The 12981-nt window shown below is 47.1% G+C and overlaps 7 protein-coding genes across 8 annotated transcripts in view; 6 read left to right on the top strand and 1 right to left on the bottom strand.

Moving 5' to 3' along the window:
- CND03865 (hypothetical protein) overlaps positions 1 to 1069 on the top strand; it is a 3982-nt gene extending 2913 nt beyond the window's left edge. The window contains exons 5-8 of the mRNA XM_570626.2: positions 1 to 46; positions 106 to 217; positions 270 to 630; positions 686 to 1069. The exon at positions 1 to 46 is cut by the window's left edge and continues 226 nt beyond it. Coding sequence (XP_570626.2) covers positions 1 to 46; positions 106 to 217; positions 270 to 630; positions 686 to 879 — 713 coding nt within the window. The 3' untranslated portion in view covers positions 880 to 1069. The remainder of the gene's footprint in view (positions 47 to 105; positions 218 to 269; positions 631 to 685) is intronic.
- A 140-nt stretch (positions 1070 to 1209) lies between these two features.
- CND03870 (expressed protein) lies at positions 1210 to 2337 on the top strand. Its single transcript, XM_570165.2, has 5 exons — positions 1210 to 1383; positions 1443 to 1577; positions 1630 to 1791; positions 1845 to 2055; positions 2124 to 2337. The coding sequence occupies exons 1-5, from the start codon at positions 1237 to 1239 to the stop codon at positions 2246 to 2248; spliced, it is 780 nt and encodes a 259-aa protein (XP_570165.1). The 5' UTR covers positions 1210 to 1236; the 3' UTR covers positions 2249 to 2337.
- A 16-nt stretch (positions 2338 to 2353) lies between these two features.
- On the top strand, positions 2354 to 4505 carry CND03880 (expressed protein). Its single transcript, XM_570164.2, has 8 exons — positions 2354 to 2638; positions 2697 to 2752; positions 2811 to 2889; positions 2950 to 3237; positions 3305 to 3607; positions 3668 to 3726; positions 3785 to 4152; positions 4239 to 4505. The coding sequence occupies exons 1-8, from the start codon at positions 2466 to 2468 to the stop codon at positions 4371 to 4373; spliced, it is 1461 nt and encodes a 486-aa protein (XP_570164.1). The 5' UTR covers positions 2354 to 2465; the 3' UTR covers positions 4374 to 4505.
- A 192-nt stretch (positions 4506 to 4697) lies between these two features.
- Positions 4698 to 6616, top strand: CND03890 (asparagine-tRNA ligase, putative). Of its 2 annotated transcripts, XM_570627.2 has the most exons (5): positions 4698 to 4715; positions 4784 to 5043; positions 5144 to 5261; positions 5323 to 5460; positions 5508 to 6616. In XM_570627.2, exons 2-5 carry the CDS (start codon positions 4787 to 4789, stop codon positions 6534 to 6536), a joined length of 1542 nt encoding a protein of 513 aa, XP_570627.2. In that variant the 5' UTR covers positions 4698 to 4715; positions 4784 to 4786; the 3' UTR covers positions 6537 to 6616. The 2 variants fall into 2 exon arrangements, with proteins under 2 accessions (XP_570627.2, XP_024514345.1); XM_024658492.1 differs by lacking the exon at positions 4698 to 4715 and having other exon boundaries at positions 4727 to 5043.
- A 542-nt stretch (positions 6617 to 7158) lies between these two features.
- Positions 7159 to 8826, top strand: CND03900 (conserved hypothetical protein). Its single transcript, XM_570162.1, has 5 exons — positions 7159 to 7354; positions 7405 to 8147; positions 8201 to 8347; positions 8411 to 8650; positions 8698 to 8826. Exons 1-5 carry the CDS (start codon positions 7225 to 7227, stop codon positions 8734 to 8736), a joined length of 1299 nt encoding a protein of 432 aa, XP_570162.1. The 5' UTR covers positions 7159 to 7224; the 3' UTR covers positions 8737 to 8826.
- Positions 8827 to 9364: 538 nt separating this feature from the next.
- CND03910 (conserved hypothetical protein) lies at positions 9365 to 10736 on the top strand. Its single transcript, XM_570628.1, has 4 exons — positions 9365 to 9674; positions 9751 to 9925; positions 9985 to 10175; positions 10241 to 10736. The coding sequence occupies exons 1-4, from the start codon at positions 9473 to 9475 to the stop codon at positions 10717 to 10719; spliced, it is 1047 nt and encodes a 348-aa protein (XP_570628.1). The 5' UTR covers positions 9365 to 9472; the 3' UTR covers positions 10720 to 10736.
- A 70-nt stretch (positions 10737 to 10806) lies between these two features.
- On the bottom strand, positions 10807 to 12547 carry CND03920 (hypothetical protein). The gene is made up of 6 exons (XM_570633.2): positions 12127 to 12547; positions 12055 to 12073; positions 11917 to 11962; positions 11300 to 11701; positions 11193 to 11243; positions 10807 to 11138 (listed from the first exon to the last, which is right to left on the bottom strand). The coding sequence occupies exons 1-6, from the start codon at positions 12202 to 12204 to the stop codon at positions 10979 to 10981; spliced, it is 756 nt and encodes a 251-aa protein (XP_570633.1). The 5' UTR covers positions 12205 to 12547; the 3' UTR covers positions 10807 to 10978.
- Between the last annotated feature and the right edge of the window lie 434 nt (positions 12548 to 12981).

Raw genomic sequence — 12981 nt, forward strand, 5'->3', positions numbered from 1 at the left:
TACATGTCAAGGTTACACAAGAGAATCTGAAGGACTATGTCGGGCCGTGAGTGAACTTGTCCGATGAAGGCGTGGAGTAATGGCTGATTGCAATGAAACAAATAGACCTCTCTACCATAAGGACAGGCTTTACACCCACTCGCCTCCTGCAGGTGTGAGTACTGGTCTGGGGTATCTTGGTAATGGCTCTGGCGCGGTCATGCCCGTTGAGATTAACGTCAGTACATCTTCACTCGTAGCAGACAGAAGCAAACTGACATCACATCCAGTCCATGCCCGGCAAAGGAAACCTTCAATTGACCGGTAAACTTGGAGAAGTGATTAGAGAATCCGCGCAAATCGCCATGTCCTGGGTCAAGTCCAATGCTTATCTGCTAGGCATCACAAAGTCAGAAGCTGAAGCCACCTTGAACGATCGAGACGTGCACTTACACATGCCGGAGGGTGGTATTGGAAAGGAGGGTCCATCAGCCGGTACGGCTATCCTGACAGCTTTCGTCTCGTTGTTCACCAAAACACGAGTGGACCCAGATATTGCTATGACGGGTGAGATTAGTTTGCTTGGACAGGTGTTGCCTGTTGGAGGCCTCAAGGAGAAAATTTTAGCCGCACACCGGGCTGGTATTAAAAGTGAGCTATCCCATAGCTAAGAGTCATACGCCGCTGACCAAGTACAACTCAACAGAGCTCATCGTTCCTGCGGGATGTAAACCAGACATTGACGAGAACGTTCCAGAGTCCGTCAAGGGCGGAATCGAATTTGTTTTCGTTGAAGATGTGCGACAAGTTCTGCATGAAGCGTTCCGGGGAACGGAAGTGGAGAAGAGATGGCAGGAGACGCTTCCAATGGAAGAAGAGCCCCAAAGAGAAAGACATTAGGGGAGTACAAACGGAACACCGCCATCTAGAGATTGGGATTTTTAGTACATGAGCGCTGAATGCTGGGTGTAGAATGTTGGCCTCAAGCGCGGATTTTGACATTGTACAGTAGTATTGGCGTGTTATGGTATAGCATTCAGAGCAAGTCAGTGGTATAACAAGTATTTGAATGCATTGATGCCGGACTGGACTTGTTTTGAACATCTCGGTTATTTCAAGAGAACTAGCAGTCCTCGCCGAGTCGAAGTCGGTTGTGCTTATCGTCGGTTAGCGTTGGGGAGGGGGGAATATCCGACTCGCAGACCAGTATTAAATTAGCCGAACGTGAGACGGCAATGGACCGTCATCTCCCGCGCAATGTCATACCTCAACTCCTACCAACATCCCTTCAGCAATCTCCCAAAGGATATACACCTCACCACCCCCCCAGACCAGTATGACTTTAACTACGTCTTCGAAGTCAAGGAGCTCAGGTCAGATCGAGTCGAGCTCAGGCCGCTGGTAGTACGTCCAGCCCTTATCTATCTGGAGAACAAATCTCATGCTGAGCATAATTCCATCAGCCATCTCTCCATGCCCAACTCATTTATGATGGTGTGACAAAATACCCAGAGGTATTGAGGTGGCTCGGTGTCAAACCCTTTGAAGACTTGGGTGACGTACTTGTTTGGATAGAGACTACCTGCAGGGCACCTTCCGTGGGTACAAACCGACATCTCTTCTCCAAGGAATCTCTGACACGATCTCAAGGACTCTCAATTTTTTGCCATCTTCTCGGAACCACCTAATTCCCAGGACAAAACAGTTGCTCCGGAAGATTACGAATTTGCAGGGATCATCGGGATGATCAACTCGAGCTATCAGGCTATGATTTCAGAGCCCGGCTATATCACCATTCTTCCTCCATACCATGTAAGAACCCTGCCATGGGATTGGGTATAGCTGATCATGATGATTTAAACTAGAGGACGCACGTGCAAACCCACTGTTCCGGTCTGATCATGCATCGCATCCTCGATCACCCTTCTCAGGGTGGACTGGGGCTCAGGAGGTGTCAGTGGCTCACTACGACACTTAACTCCGCCAGCCAAGCAGCATCCAAAAGGATGGGATTCAGCTTTGAGGGAGTGCTCCGTTGTATGAAGGTTTTACCTCAGGGAAAGGAAGGTATCAGGGGTAAGTCTGACAAGGTTTTATTTTTCCTTGTCGGGATCTTTCCGTAGTAGCTGACAAATGTTGATAAGATGGACGACCGAATGTCAGACAGGCGGAGTGCATGGTCCGAAACGACTGGTACTCCTCTGTTACATGGTACGAATGGGAAGAAAGTGTGAGAGAGCATGTTGATAAGCTTATGGCCAGACGATAGGTCAGTCTCAAAGGTTGCACGACTTTCAGAGCTTTCGTATATGGTCAAACAACCCCCTGATAGACCGATGCAGCAAACAGAATGAGAAACCTTTCAATGGCCATCCTTTGATGCTAGTTTGAGGTTGCAAACTTGGTCATAAACTGATTGACTGACTGACCTCAGAAATTATATCTGATGAGTGCAAGCTTGCAATGGTCGTACTCTAGTACTTGATATGACGTACCCTGTGTACCATCATATTTCCCAACCTTACACTTACCACACATACATCCCTGTGGACGAAAATGGAGGAACATCTCCCATCTACGCACTGTTAATGCTCGGCCTAGTCTTATTCATGGCTGCCAATGTCATGCCAGCCCTTATTCCGGCTGTAGACCGTGTGTGGTAAGCACATTAAGAAGATGGAAGTCTCATATTCGAAGCAGCCCCTAATATTCTACAGGTATGTTGCAGATCCCGCCTTAAAATGGGGATTCTTCATCATCATTAGTGCACTTCGTAAGCTCCAACTACGTTAGGTCATACATCATTGGTCGGCAGTCTGACTCACATAAAGTCGTTCAAATGCTCGGGTTACTACCGGGAGTACCACCAATACATGTCACGTATGTTCATATGGTCACAGCCTTCCTTCTGTACGTTCCTGTCTTCAAGCTTTATGGCCTTATAAAATATTTAAAGCTTATCAATTGTAGAGTCGCAATCGTCTGGAACACCTTCGTACCCGTTCCTAGCACCCAGGTGGAAGAGAATAAGACGCCCTCAGTCAAAGAAGATAAACCTACAGCAGGGAAGAAAAGAGAAATTTCTAAGGAAGAGACAAAGAAAGAAGAAGAGATTTCACCTTGGGACGATTTGAGGGCTCACCCTTCGGCCTTTCTGGCTACAAGGTTAAACAAGATGATGCCATGGCCCTTTCCTATGGGGAAGGCAGCAAGGGAAGGAAAGGAGCTATGGTGGGAGAAAGGGACTCATCTTCAATTGTGCGCCATTGTCCATTACAAGTTCAGAGCTGGCAACTCAATCGAACACGCTGACTATTATGATAAGGGGTCATTTTAATAGGGTGAGACTTGGAAAAGTCGAGGAAGAGGAAGGTTCTGAGAAGAACATGAAGCCAAAACCAGAAACTGAGAAGAAATTGAAAGGAAAAACAGAGAAGGGAGAAAGTGAAAAAGAACTAGGAAAAGATAGCATGACCGCAGGCAAGCAGAAGTTATCGTCGAAAAAAGGAAAGGCATCAGGAGAACCTGCGACAGTAACGGCCACACCTAAAAGAGAGGAGGGCAAGAGAAACCAAGAGATTGCGAAGATCAACGAAGGTAAAGCGAATAAGCAGGCCGTAGAGGACAGGTGGGTGTTGTTCACAGCCAGATAGAAACATTGCTTACATTTAACAAATTTATCTCGCAGACAAAGACGGAAGTTATGTAGGACCAAAAATTTGGTGACGATCATTGGCATCAGCTCGAGTAGAACTACCTTTCTTCCTCACCACATATGGATCACAAGGCTAATTTTTGAGGATAGTGAACATGACCCTTGGGTTCCTACTACTTATCTTCTATTCGTTCCAAATCGTTTCCCAAGAGTTAAATCATCCTATACCCCAGGGGGAAAAACTTTCTACAATCCTTTCTAATTCTTCATCGTCGTCTTCAAGCTTTTCCCAAACAATTTCCAACAGTGACTCAACCAACGAAAAAGAGCTAACGAAGCTGAAGGTGGTGAGGGAAAAAGAGGTTTCTAACGAGAAAGTATCAGGCAGCAAGGCGCCGTCAGTTGGGCCGAAAAAGGAGCCTGCCATAAGCAGATCCATTCAAAAGGCAGCAGGTCCTATTACAATGACGAAGGTCAACCCTGAGAGCGGTGGTACTGGTAGTGATGTCCCTTATGAGGCAAGTATCGGATTTTGGCATGAAACAAGGTCCCTTACTAGGTAATATTGGAAAGAAGCTGATTTCAATTTTGCCGGATCCAGCAGACTGAAATCGGTATGCACTATATCTTCAATCCCGATGGGAAGGGAGAGAATGTGGAAGACCCTTCTATGCAGATTCCTAGCTTCGGAATGTCTCATCCTTTAATGACGACAACATACAAACAATGTGCGAGTTGATGTTACTATTAGAAACAAAAGGCTGCCCATTGACAGAAAAGAGAGTATGGAGCTGAGATCACGATGATAAGCATAGAGATGATGAAACTTCCAGACCTCCCAAGCGAAGCAGTAGAAACAGAAGCAGCATATAATACATGCATTTAGTGCTTGTAACAAGCCCCTCCTCAGAACTTCGTGCCTCGTCAGAGACCGGCCAATGTCCGTCGATGGGCTAGTGCCGAGCCTAGGACACGTGCGTACGTAATTTCTTATTTCCGCTTGCTAACTGTGCGTACGTAATAGGACACAGGATGGTTTTATTTCTAATGGGATATGACATAGATAGAAGCAGATCAATACGTGAGTTTTAGCAATTCATAAGTTTGAAATCCCCTCATCCATCTCTCAGTACATCCGTTTCTCTATAGGCCATGCGCTCAACTCAGCGCAGGCTTTCGTCCCTCCCTCCGACTATCCGCTCTTTGCTCTCTTCGCGTCGTTCCACTCTTCCGTCTGTCTCTTCCACCACTCACCTTGAAACGGTATCATGCGCGAACGAGCCTGTGGAAGTTAATGGATGGATCAAGTCTGTGAGGGCTCACAAGAATGTGGCATTTGTGGAAGTGAGCGATGGTAGCACTGGCGAGAATATTCAAGCGGTGTTGAAAGGAAAGAGCAAGGCCGAAGGGTAAGCTGTCTGTTACATGCCGCTCTCGCCAATTTCTCATCATCATCCGAGCCATTGTTATATTTTTGCCAATGAAACGAGTTTAATTTTTTTAACCTAGTTTGAGTATCGGGGCTAGTGCCAAGCTCAAAGGAAGATTAGAGCAGTCACGAGGGCGAGGACAAGATGTCGAACTTGTTGTTGAAGATGCCCAAGTGCTGGGTACATGTGATGCCGAGGTGTGTCATTCACCGTTATCCATTATCTACGCAAATCTTCTCACTAGTAGAGTAAGGATAGGCCTATCCCATTCAGAAGAAGTCGCTACCTGCTTCAGTCCTTCGGGATAATGCCCATCTGAGATTCCGGACGTCTCAAACAGCGGCAGTCATGCGGATACGGGATGCGTTAGCTCGAGACTGGCATGATTGGTTCGAGGTTAGTATTTCCTGATGCAGTTCATTGTTGCTGCTGACGACTTGAAGAGTCACGATTTTGTCCACGTTCACACGCCAATACTGACTGGGTCGGATTGTGAAGGCGCTGGAGAAGTCTTCACCATCGTTGATCACCCACCTCCGTCGTCATCTAGCTCTCCTCAGCCATTCTTCCCTCATCCAGTCCATCTCACTGTTTCAGCTCAACTGCACCTTGAAGCTCCCACGCATGCGCTCTCCCGAACCTACACCCTATCTCCCTCTTTTCGAGCTGAACCCTCATTGACATCTAGACATTTATCCGAATTTCATATGCTTGAAGCCGAAGTCGCTTGGGAAAATGATTTGGATGGACTGTTGAGCGTAGTTGAGGAAGGTGTGAAAAGTACTGTTGGGAATATATTGAATGGTGAAAAAAGGGGAAAGAGGTTGAGGGACGACTTGAGTATCGTCGCCAAGTCTCTTCGCGATGTTGATGACCTTGGATCTGTGATTGATCCGGCTCAGGAATTCGCAGACCCCTTATATCATTTGCAACTGGTAATGGACAAGCCTTTCACCCGTATTACCTACACGTCGGCTCTTGAGCTACTTTCTTCTTTGCACGCCGATTCGCCCTCTACGATATCCCCACCACCTTTATGGGGTCAAGGAATATCCACAGATCACGAAAAGCTTTTGGCGGCGCATTTCAACGGACCGGTATTTGTGACGAGGTATCCCAAGGAGCTAAAGCCCTTTTACATGCTCCCCACCCCTTCCACCATAGAAAACGAAAAAACCCACGCATCGCAAGGTTCAACGGTGGAATGCTTTGACCTTCTATTTCCTCACTGGGGTGAGATGGCTGGCGGCTCTCTTCGTGAGCATCGTTTGACTGAACTCACTCATGCGATCGAAGAAATGGGGATGAAAAAGGAAGAATATAATTGGTATCTTGACTTAAGAAAGTACGGAAGTGCGCCCCATGGGGGTTGGGGTATGGGATGGGATAGATGGGTTGGATGGGTGACTGGCTTGGGTAATGTGAGAGATGTGGTGCCGTATGCCAGATGGAAGGGACATTGCAAATATTGATTAGCATAGAGAGCCTGAAGGCGGACTTGTAGCACCGTGAAGGGAAGATAGATGATCAGTATGCATCATGGGAGGTCTAAAGGATTGTGGGGCAGTTTTACATTGTATTGTAGTGGAATAAACCAACGGCTGGCTTTGTGTCATCAAGTTATGGTTGGCCGTATACAACGAACGCGTGTATCAGTTACCAACGACAATAATACTTGCTACCATAATAGGAGGAAGAATCAGTATGAGATTCGATCAAGTTTCTGCATTTAATATTGGCCTCTGGCGGGATTGCACATTTTTATTTCACAGTTGCTACGCTATTGCTGACAACTTTAGCCCTGATAGGGACAACAAGAAAAAGGTTTACTATACATACAGTGCTTTTTTAATTTTTTTTTTGAAAGTGTAACGGTTTCAACCTCCTCTTCTGCTCGCTGGTGTCGTTTTGCCGAAAGAAACACTTACGTAATATGACAGAGAATGGAAGAACGCGAAGAAGGAAAGCGGGCGAACGTTGTGGAGAAGACGATGACCCAACCAGCAGCTTGTTTCCTTACAAATTACGTAACTAATTTCCACTATAAAAGGACAGCAGCGAATTAATGATGGATAATGCGCACGACATATAGATCTCATCATCTCATCTTTTCTTTCCTATTCATTATCCCTACTGTAACTCGCACAAATTCCATATTGTATGTCTCACACGCCAACGTCGACCTCCTCAGGTAATGCTCCGACAACGGATAAAAAACCATCCCTCACCGGAGTAAGGATAAAGCAGAGAAAGGGTCAGGCGAAAGCCACAGCAAAGTTTGAGCCAGAAGGTAAGTTCTAATTCTTAGAGGTAGTGGCTGCTGATATTATATCTATTCAGCTTTTAGAGACGCTCTTCTTCTCCATCTTGCTCTTCTCCCCCACCCCATCACCAAAGACGCCCTTGTTGCAAAGCTAGTGCAAGCTGGCTCCACTCTTGAGTTTTTGAAGTACTCTGAACAGCTATTCGAGCTTCTTTTCGTAGGTGGACTACTGCAACCCGGAGGATCTTATCTCGACGACAAGCGCTCTCCTGTCTACATTTTGCAACCGGACGATGCCCCCGATGCGTTCAAAGATGGTGTGAAAGGTATGATTGAAGTTCTCAAGCGAGTGATGCAAAGGTATAAATACCTTCAAAAGCCACTCGAGGAGAACTTCCTTCCTGGGGTACTTTCTTACCTTCCCAAATGGGACGTCAAGTCTCGTGAAAAGCTCGCTGAAGCAACCGCATTGCTCACTATCGAGTTGCAAATTTCTTCCCGCTGTCTTCAATCGCTCGCAAAGGAGCACGTCGTGAAGGACAATGTCGCTCTCAACTTTTTGACTGCATTCATCAAGACTTATTTGTCGCGCCAGTCTATCGACCAATTTGGATCCACGCTCAGGAGATCAGGTCTCAAGAGCATTCTTGCCGTGTTCCCTCTACAAATTCGAGACAGAAAGCATCTTGAGGCGCACTTTAGGGAGGAGAACTTACAAGTAGTCAATGATTGGTACGCCAAGTTGGCGTTGGGCGAAGTCAAGGACGAAACTGTACAGGCGGTGGAGAGAATGATCAACGACGATGAGACTTCTGACCAGGTATGTTCAAGTGCTTTCCTGGGGAAAGGATAGACGGAGCTGATGCGAGATAGATCATTGAAGCCCTCAAGTTACAACAGTCTGAAAGGCCAGTGTCCGAGGCAGATCTTTCTGAATGGATCTGGCTTGCTCTCATGGGTACTGTGGACTGGACTGCTCGTTCTGACCAAATTGACACTTTTGTTATTTCCCATATTACCGTGAGTGGGATTTCCCTGGCTTTTTAGTCCACTGAACTTTGTTAATCGCACCGTAATTGATAGCGTTACGCCTCTATCCTTGAGACGTTCTGTCAGTCAGCCAAGGCCCAGGTCAACCTTATCAATGCCGTCCAAGTATATTGCTATACAGATACCCGCATTATCAAGTCCTTTGTCCAGATTTTGAAGGTGTTGTACAACGCAGATGTTGTGTCTGACCAGGCTATAATCTATTGGCATCAGAAGGGCGCCAAGCCGAATGGCAAGGGCCATTTTTTGAAGGTTGCAGAACCCCTTGTGAAGGTGAGTCCTTCGGTGAATTTATAAGAATCACACTCACATATTGGCAGTTCCTTTCCGAGCAAGAATCTGACTCAGAAGAAGAATAAGTCGTGGGCATACATATTGGTCAGGCGATGCGCTTCTTTGTGCGCAGATTCTGTACTTCAATTATATAAGCATGCAGCTGTGTCATGATTGAACTACTTAAATGGTTTTTAGCCTGCCGCTCATCTTCGAACGTCGCTGGAATGTATGTAGTAGTGATTGATCCTAATTTAGGCATCAAGAAGCTTGACACTTGCATCTGGTACTCCAATTGTAATAAATGTGCAGGAAGGGACAATACCGCAATCGGCTACGGGAGCGAGTCGTATGCATGCCCTGGAAAGACTATTGTAAAGGAGTATTTCAAGCTCTTTGGGTCTTACGAGTTTTAAAACGATTACAGGCAAGGTATTACAGTTTTCATGTAGCACTCTTTAGGGATATTGCTCACTGACCGTTTACAGAATTATTTAAGCAGTTTTTCCCCACACGCAGCGTTGACAACCTTGACAACTTGACGGATCTTGGAAGCTCATTTTTGGAGCTCTGCTAAAATAATTTTAATAATAAAAAGCTACGGTTCAAAAGGACATTACGTAATATGTATAATTGGACATTCTTACATTCACCTGCGTAACCTGCGTTACAGCTGCTTCGCTGGCTTTTGCAAGCATCTTGTCGTTGGGCCATCCATCTTCATTTATCGTATCATCTGATACCTAGACGCTTTCCTCGAATTCCTATCCAGCCATCACAATTTACTTATATCAAAGAAAGTCTTGATTAATATATATCACCATGGCTCGAAACTCTGAAAAGGCGCAGTCCATGCTCTACCGCTTTCGGGAGCAGCAAGCCATTGATATGGGCATAGGCACTCGCCAAAAAGGAGACCGGCGCCCTCGAATGGCCAGTAGCTGTACAAGTCTGAGAGAAGCGGAGAGATGGAGAGGAGATATATTGAGGGATATCAGCAGGAAAGTCAGCAAGATACAGGACGGTGAGACGTTTTCTTTATCCCGCTTGACATGGGATGCTGTACTCGTCGATTGCATTCTAACTTTTTTGATCACTAGTTGCTTTAACGGACTATCAAGTGCGGGACCTCAACGATGAGATCAATCAGCTTTTCCGTGAGAAAAGGGCGTGGGAGAACCAGATCATTAATTTGGGCGGCGCCAATTACAGGAGGGCGGCGGGGGTGATGACGGATGATGAAGGCAGAGAAGTTCCTGGTACAAGAGGTTACAAGTGGGTTGCGCTTTACCGTCTCGATGGGCGTGCACTTACATGTTTCTTCTCTCTGTCAGGTATTTTGGTCGAGCCAAAGAACTCCCAGGCGTTAAAGAGCTGTTTACCCGTTCTACGCAACAAGCAACTGAGGAATCTGCACGCACCGCTTCATTTCAAATGTTCAGACATCAGGGACCTGATTATTATGGTGATGAAGACGAACTGGATAAGGAGCTGATTGATACAGAAGATGTGGAAGCTCGAGAAGGTATGCTATCCATCATATGCGATATCTTTTGGAGCAAAAACTTATGAAGCTTATCTGTGCAATAGGATGGGAAGACCAAGTTCGAAAATCAGCCTCTACTCTCGGCATTTCTGACGAGACTCTCCTTCCCCGTTACCCCGTTTCAATATCGTCCAAGCTTCCCGACGCTTCGGTAGACCCGACGCAACTTCAAGAGAATGAAGAAGCGCCTCAAAAGAGCGAGAAAGCTTTGAAAGGAACGGGGAAGAGTAAGCGTAAATATAAGGGTGTGAATGACCTGGAAGAAGGGGGTCAAAAGGAGGAGCAAGAGGAAGCCAAAAAGTCAAAGACGGACACAAGCGTTGCTATCAACAGTGTTGCCGAGGGACAGAACATCGCCTCCGAGACAGCAGTTGCTGCTGCACAAGCGCAAGCTGCAGCATTCCTTGGTGTGCTTGATGCGGAAAGTCTCGAGTTCCCCACAATGCCCAGCAAAGACGAGATGGCGAAAGTACTCTTGGAAGTTAGGAAACAGGCTCTGAAGGAAGAGTACGGAGTATATTAATGTCATGGATGCAACGAAATACGTTCAATTCCATCTTAATCATCGGCCATGCCAGCTTCCAGGATTGTCTGCAGTCTGAATAATAAATAATAAAAGAATGAATTCATACACATGAACTTCGGATGTCCATAGATAATAGGCAACATGCAGGGAATGTGTGGAAAACGGGAAGTTTTGTAAATCGTCAATCTATTATCATGTCGCGTACATATAGGATACAAATCTCAACCTCCCAAGCAATGAATGGGCCTATTCATCTTTAAAGAAGAGCGGCAAGACCACCAATGACGGCAAGGCCAACAGCAGGGATCTGGACGGCAAGAGGCACTGCAGCAGAATCAGAAGCCGTGCTGTCAGCGGCAGAAGCAGCAGCGGTGCCGGAGCCCGAAGCGGTCCCGGCAGAGCCAGAAGAACCGGCGCTACAGGTGAATCATCAGTTGACAAATTAATTGACGGTCGTAAGGGAAGCTTACGCAGTTGAGTCGGCGGCAGAAGATGCAGCAGATGAACCGCTAGCACTTGTTCTGCAATCATGTTATCTTTCACACCCACAGAAGTTTATAACCGATTGTGGACTTACGAAGCGGAGGCAGTGTCAGAAGAGCCAGAGGCGGCAGCAGTAGAAGAGCCAGAGGCAGCAGCAGTGGAAGCGTCAGAGGCAGCAGCAGAAGAGCCGGAAGCAGCGCCACCAGCAGCAGCACCAGTTGAGTCAGCGCTGGAGGTGGCTGACGAGCTGGCGCTAGAATCCGAACCGCTAGCAGCAGAGGTGCTGTTGCTACTGCTGCTGCTGACACAAGAGGAGTCGCCGTCCTGGATGGTAACGGGAGATGAGTACTGGATCGAGCCACTAGCATCGGTGATCTTGAAAGTAATGGAGGTGCCGGCATCAATATCGGCGTTCCAAGTCACTTGGGTACCGGACTCGCTGTCAGAGATGGTCTCAAGAGCCGCGGCGGACGACTGGCCTCCGGGAATAACGGCGCTACAAAACAAGCAAGTCAGTTACTCTGATCAGAACTGGTTGTTGGTTTCCAAACGACGTGGCAATGACAAAGACAAAGACCCTGCTGCAGATGCTACAGCTGTTCACTTGTCCATTAATTTGTGATTTGCCTGCCCTTCGGCGCTGGAAAGCGTGTCATATGGCAAAGGGCAAAGGACGAAATAATGCTGGACAGACTCTAGAAGAGTACTTACACGATATAAGGAGCAGTACCACCGCTCCATGAGAGGGCGACAGGCTCTGCATTATCAGAGTTAGTTATACGTCTTAACATGTTGATACCCAAAGCTATCGACTTGAGGCGTTGACCCCATTGGCCAAAGGTTACTTACGACAGACAACCACAGAAGCCTACATACCGGGCGTCAGCGAGCTTTCCATGGGGTCGAGATGAGTATCCTTACGGGAGAGTTGACGGTAAGATCTTCGGCCCAGGCGGTCGCAAGAAGGGCAACAGTGGCAAAGAGAGCCTTGAAGTTCATATTGGAGCTTTTTTGTGGGATTGGGTGGAAGAAATAAGATGGAACAAGAGAAATAATGGGGAACGGCGCGATGGGGATGAAGAAAGGAGAGGGAATGGGCTGGGGGATGGTGGTTATAAAGGATAGGATTCTCGGTGCAGCGGGAGACAGGAGATGCTGCGAGCTGGTTAGTAGGGGGGATTGGCGGTTCTAGCACATCATCAAGGGAAGGATCGAGACCTAGCGCTGCCCTAAGAATGATGCCTTTGGGCTTTAGGGAGAGTTGCTTGGCTTTTTCGCCATCTTCTCGACACACCGCATCCAGGAAAATAACGGCCCCCTCGAAATTCGCGTGTCGCGTCTGACGTTGGCGACGCCGGCGCGTCGTGTGGTGGAGTGTGGCCGCCATCGGGCCAAGACAGAGCCCGCCCGCAGTCTTGAAACACGCTACATACACACCATTACTAACCAGGAGACAAGGCACCAAACTACTTGGTGACGTATGGGGAGCAATTTCAACCTGCTTTTACTTATATTACGAAACAGTTTCAACCTGCTTATTCCTTATCCTTACGAAACAATTTAGCGAGACCCGGGACCTGGCTTAGGTAATACTTGTTGCTTTGGTAACTAAAAATTATTAATACGAGTGGGTAAGACCGCCACCGCCCTGCTGGTTAATTAATGATGATGATGATGATGAGCATGAATGATGATGGTGGTGAATGATGATGAATCATGGCCAAGAAAAAGAAGTACGGTGGCGGCCATCATCGTCGTCAGTTTACCTGACGTGGC

Source organism: Cryptococcus neoformans, assembly GCF_000091045.1.
Source record: "Cryptococcus neoformans var. neoformans JEC21 chromosome 4 sequence".
Taxonomy (NCBI): Eukaryota; Fungi; Basidiomycota; class Tremellomycetes; order Tremellales; family Cryptococcaceae; genus Cryptococcus; species Cryptococcus deneoformans.

Coding starts and splice junctions, on each gene's coding strand:
- CND03870 (XM_570165.2), top strand. CDS start 1,237: ATGTCATACCTCAACTCCTACCAACATCCCTTCAGCAATCTCCCAAAG. Junction 1,384..1,442: donor TCGAGCTCAGGCCGCTGGTA/GTACGTCCAGCC, acceptor TAATTCCATCAG/CCATCTCTCCATGCCCAACT. Junction 1,578..1,629: donor CTACCTGCAGGGCACCTTCC/GTGGGTACAAAC, acceptor CACGATCTCAAG/GACTCTCAATTTTTTGCCAT.
- CND03910 (XM_570628.1), top strand. CDS start 9,473: ATGGCTCGAAACTCTGAAAAGGCGCAGTCCATGCTCTACCGCTTTCGG. Junction 9,675..9,750: donor AGTCAGCAAGATACAGGACG/GTGAGACGTTTT, acceptor TTTGATCACTAG/TTGCTTTAACGGACTATCAA. Junction 9,926..9,984: donor CCTGGTACAAGAGGTTACAA/GTGGGTTGCGCT, acceptor TCTCTCTGTCAG/GTATTTTGGTCGAGCCAAAG.
- CND03890 (XM_570627.2), top strand. CDS start 4,787: ATGCGCTCAACTCAGCGCAGGCTTTCGTCCCTCCCTCCGACTATCCGC. Junction 5,262..5,322: donor TGGGTACATGTGATGCCGAG/GTGTGTCATTCA, acceptor GAGTAAGGATAG/GCCTATCCCATTCAGAAGAA. Junction 5,461..5,507: donor ACTGGCATGATTGGTTCGAG/GTTAGTATTTCC, acceptor GACGACTTGAAG/AGTCACGATTTTGTCCACGT.
- CND03900 (XM_570162.1), top strand. CDS start 7,225: ATGTCTCACACGCCAACGTCGACCTCCTCAGGTAATGCTCCGACAACG. Junction 8,348..8,410: donor TTGTTATTTCCCATATTACC/GTGAGTGGGATT, acceptor CGTAATTGATAG/CGTTACGCCTCTATCCTTGA. Junction 8,651..8,697: donor TTGCAGAACCCCTTGTGAAG/GTGAGTCCTTCG, acceptor ACATATTGGCAG/TTCCTTTCCGAGCAAGAATC.
- CND03920 (XM_570633.2), bottom strand. CDS start 12,204: ATGAACTTCAAGGCTCTCTTTGCCACTGTTGCCCTTCTTGCGACCGCC. Junction 11,702..11,916: donor GGTACTGCTCCTTATATCGT/GTAAGTACTCTT, acceptor CTTGTTTTGTAG/CGCCGTTATTCCCGGAGGCC. Junction 11,139..11,192: donor TCTGCCGCCGACTCAACTGC/GTAAGCTTCCCT, acceptor ATTCACCTGTAG/CGCCGGTTCTTCTGGCTCTG.
- CND03880 (XM_570164.2), top strand. CDS start 2,466: ATGACGTACCCTGTGTACCATCATATTTCCCAACCTTACACTTACCAC. Junction 2,890..2,949: donor ATGGTCACAGCCTTCCTTCT/GTACGTTCCTGT, acceptor TATCAATTGTAG/AGTCGCAATCGTCTGGAACA. Junction 3,238..3,304: donor AAAGGGACTCATCTTCAATT/GTGCGCCATTGT, acceptor TATTATGATAAG/GGGTCATTTTAATAGGGTGA.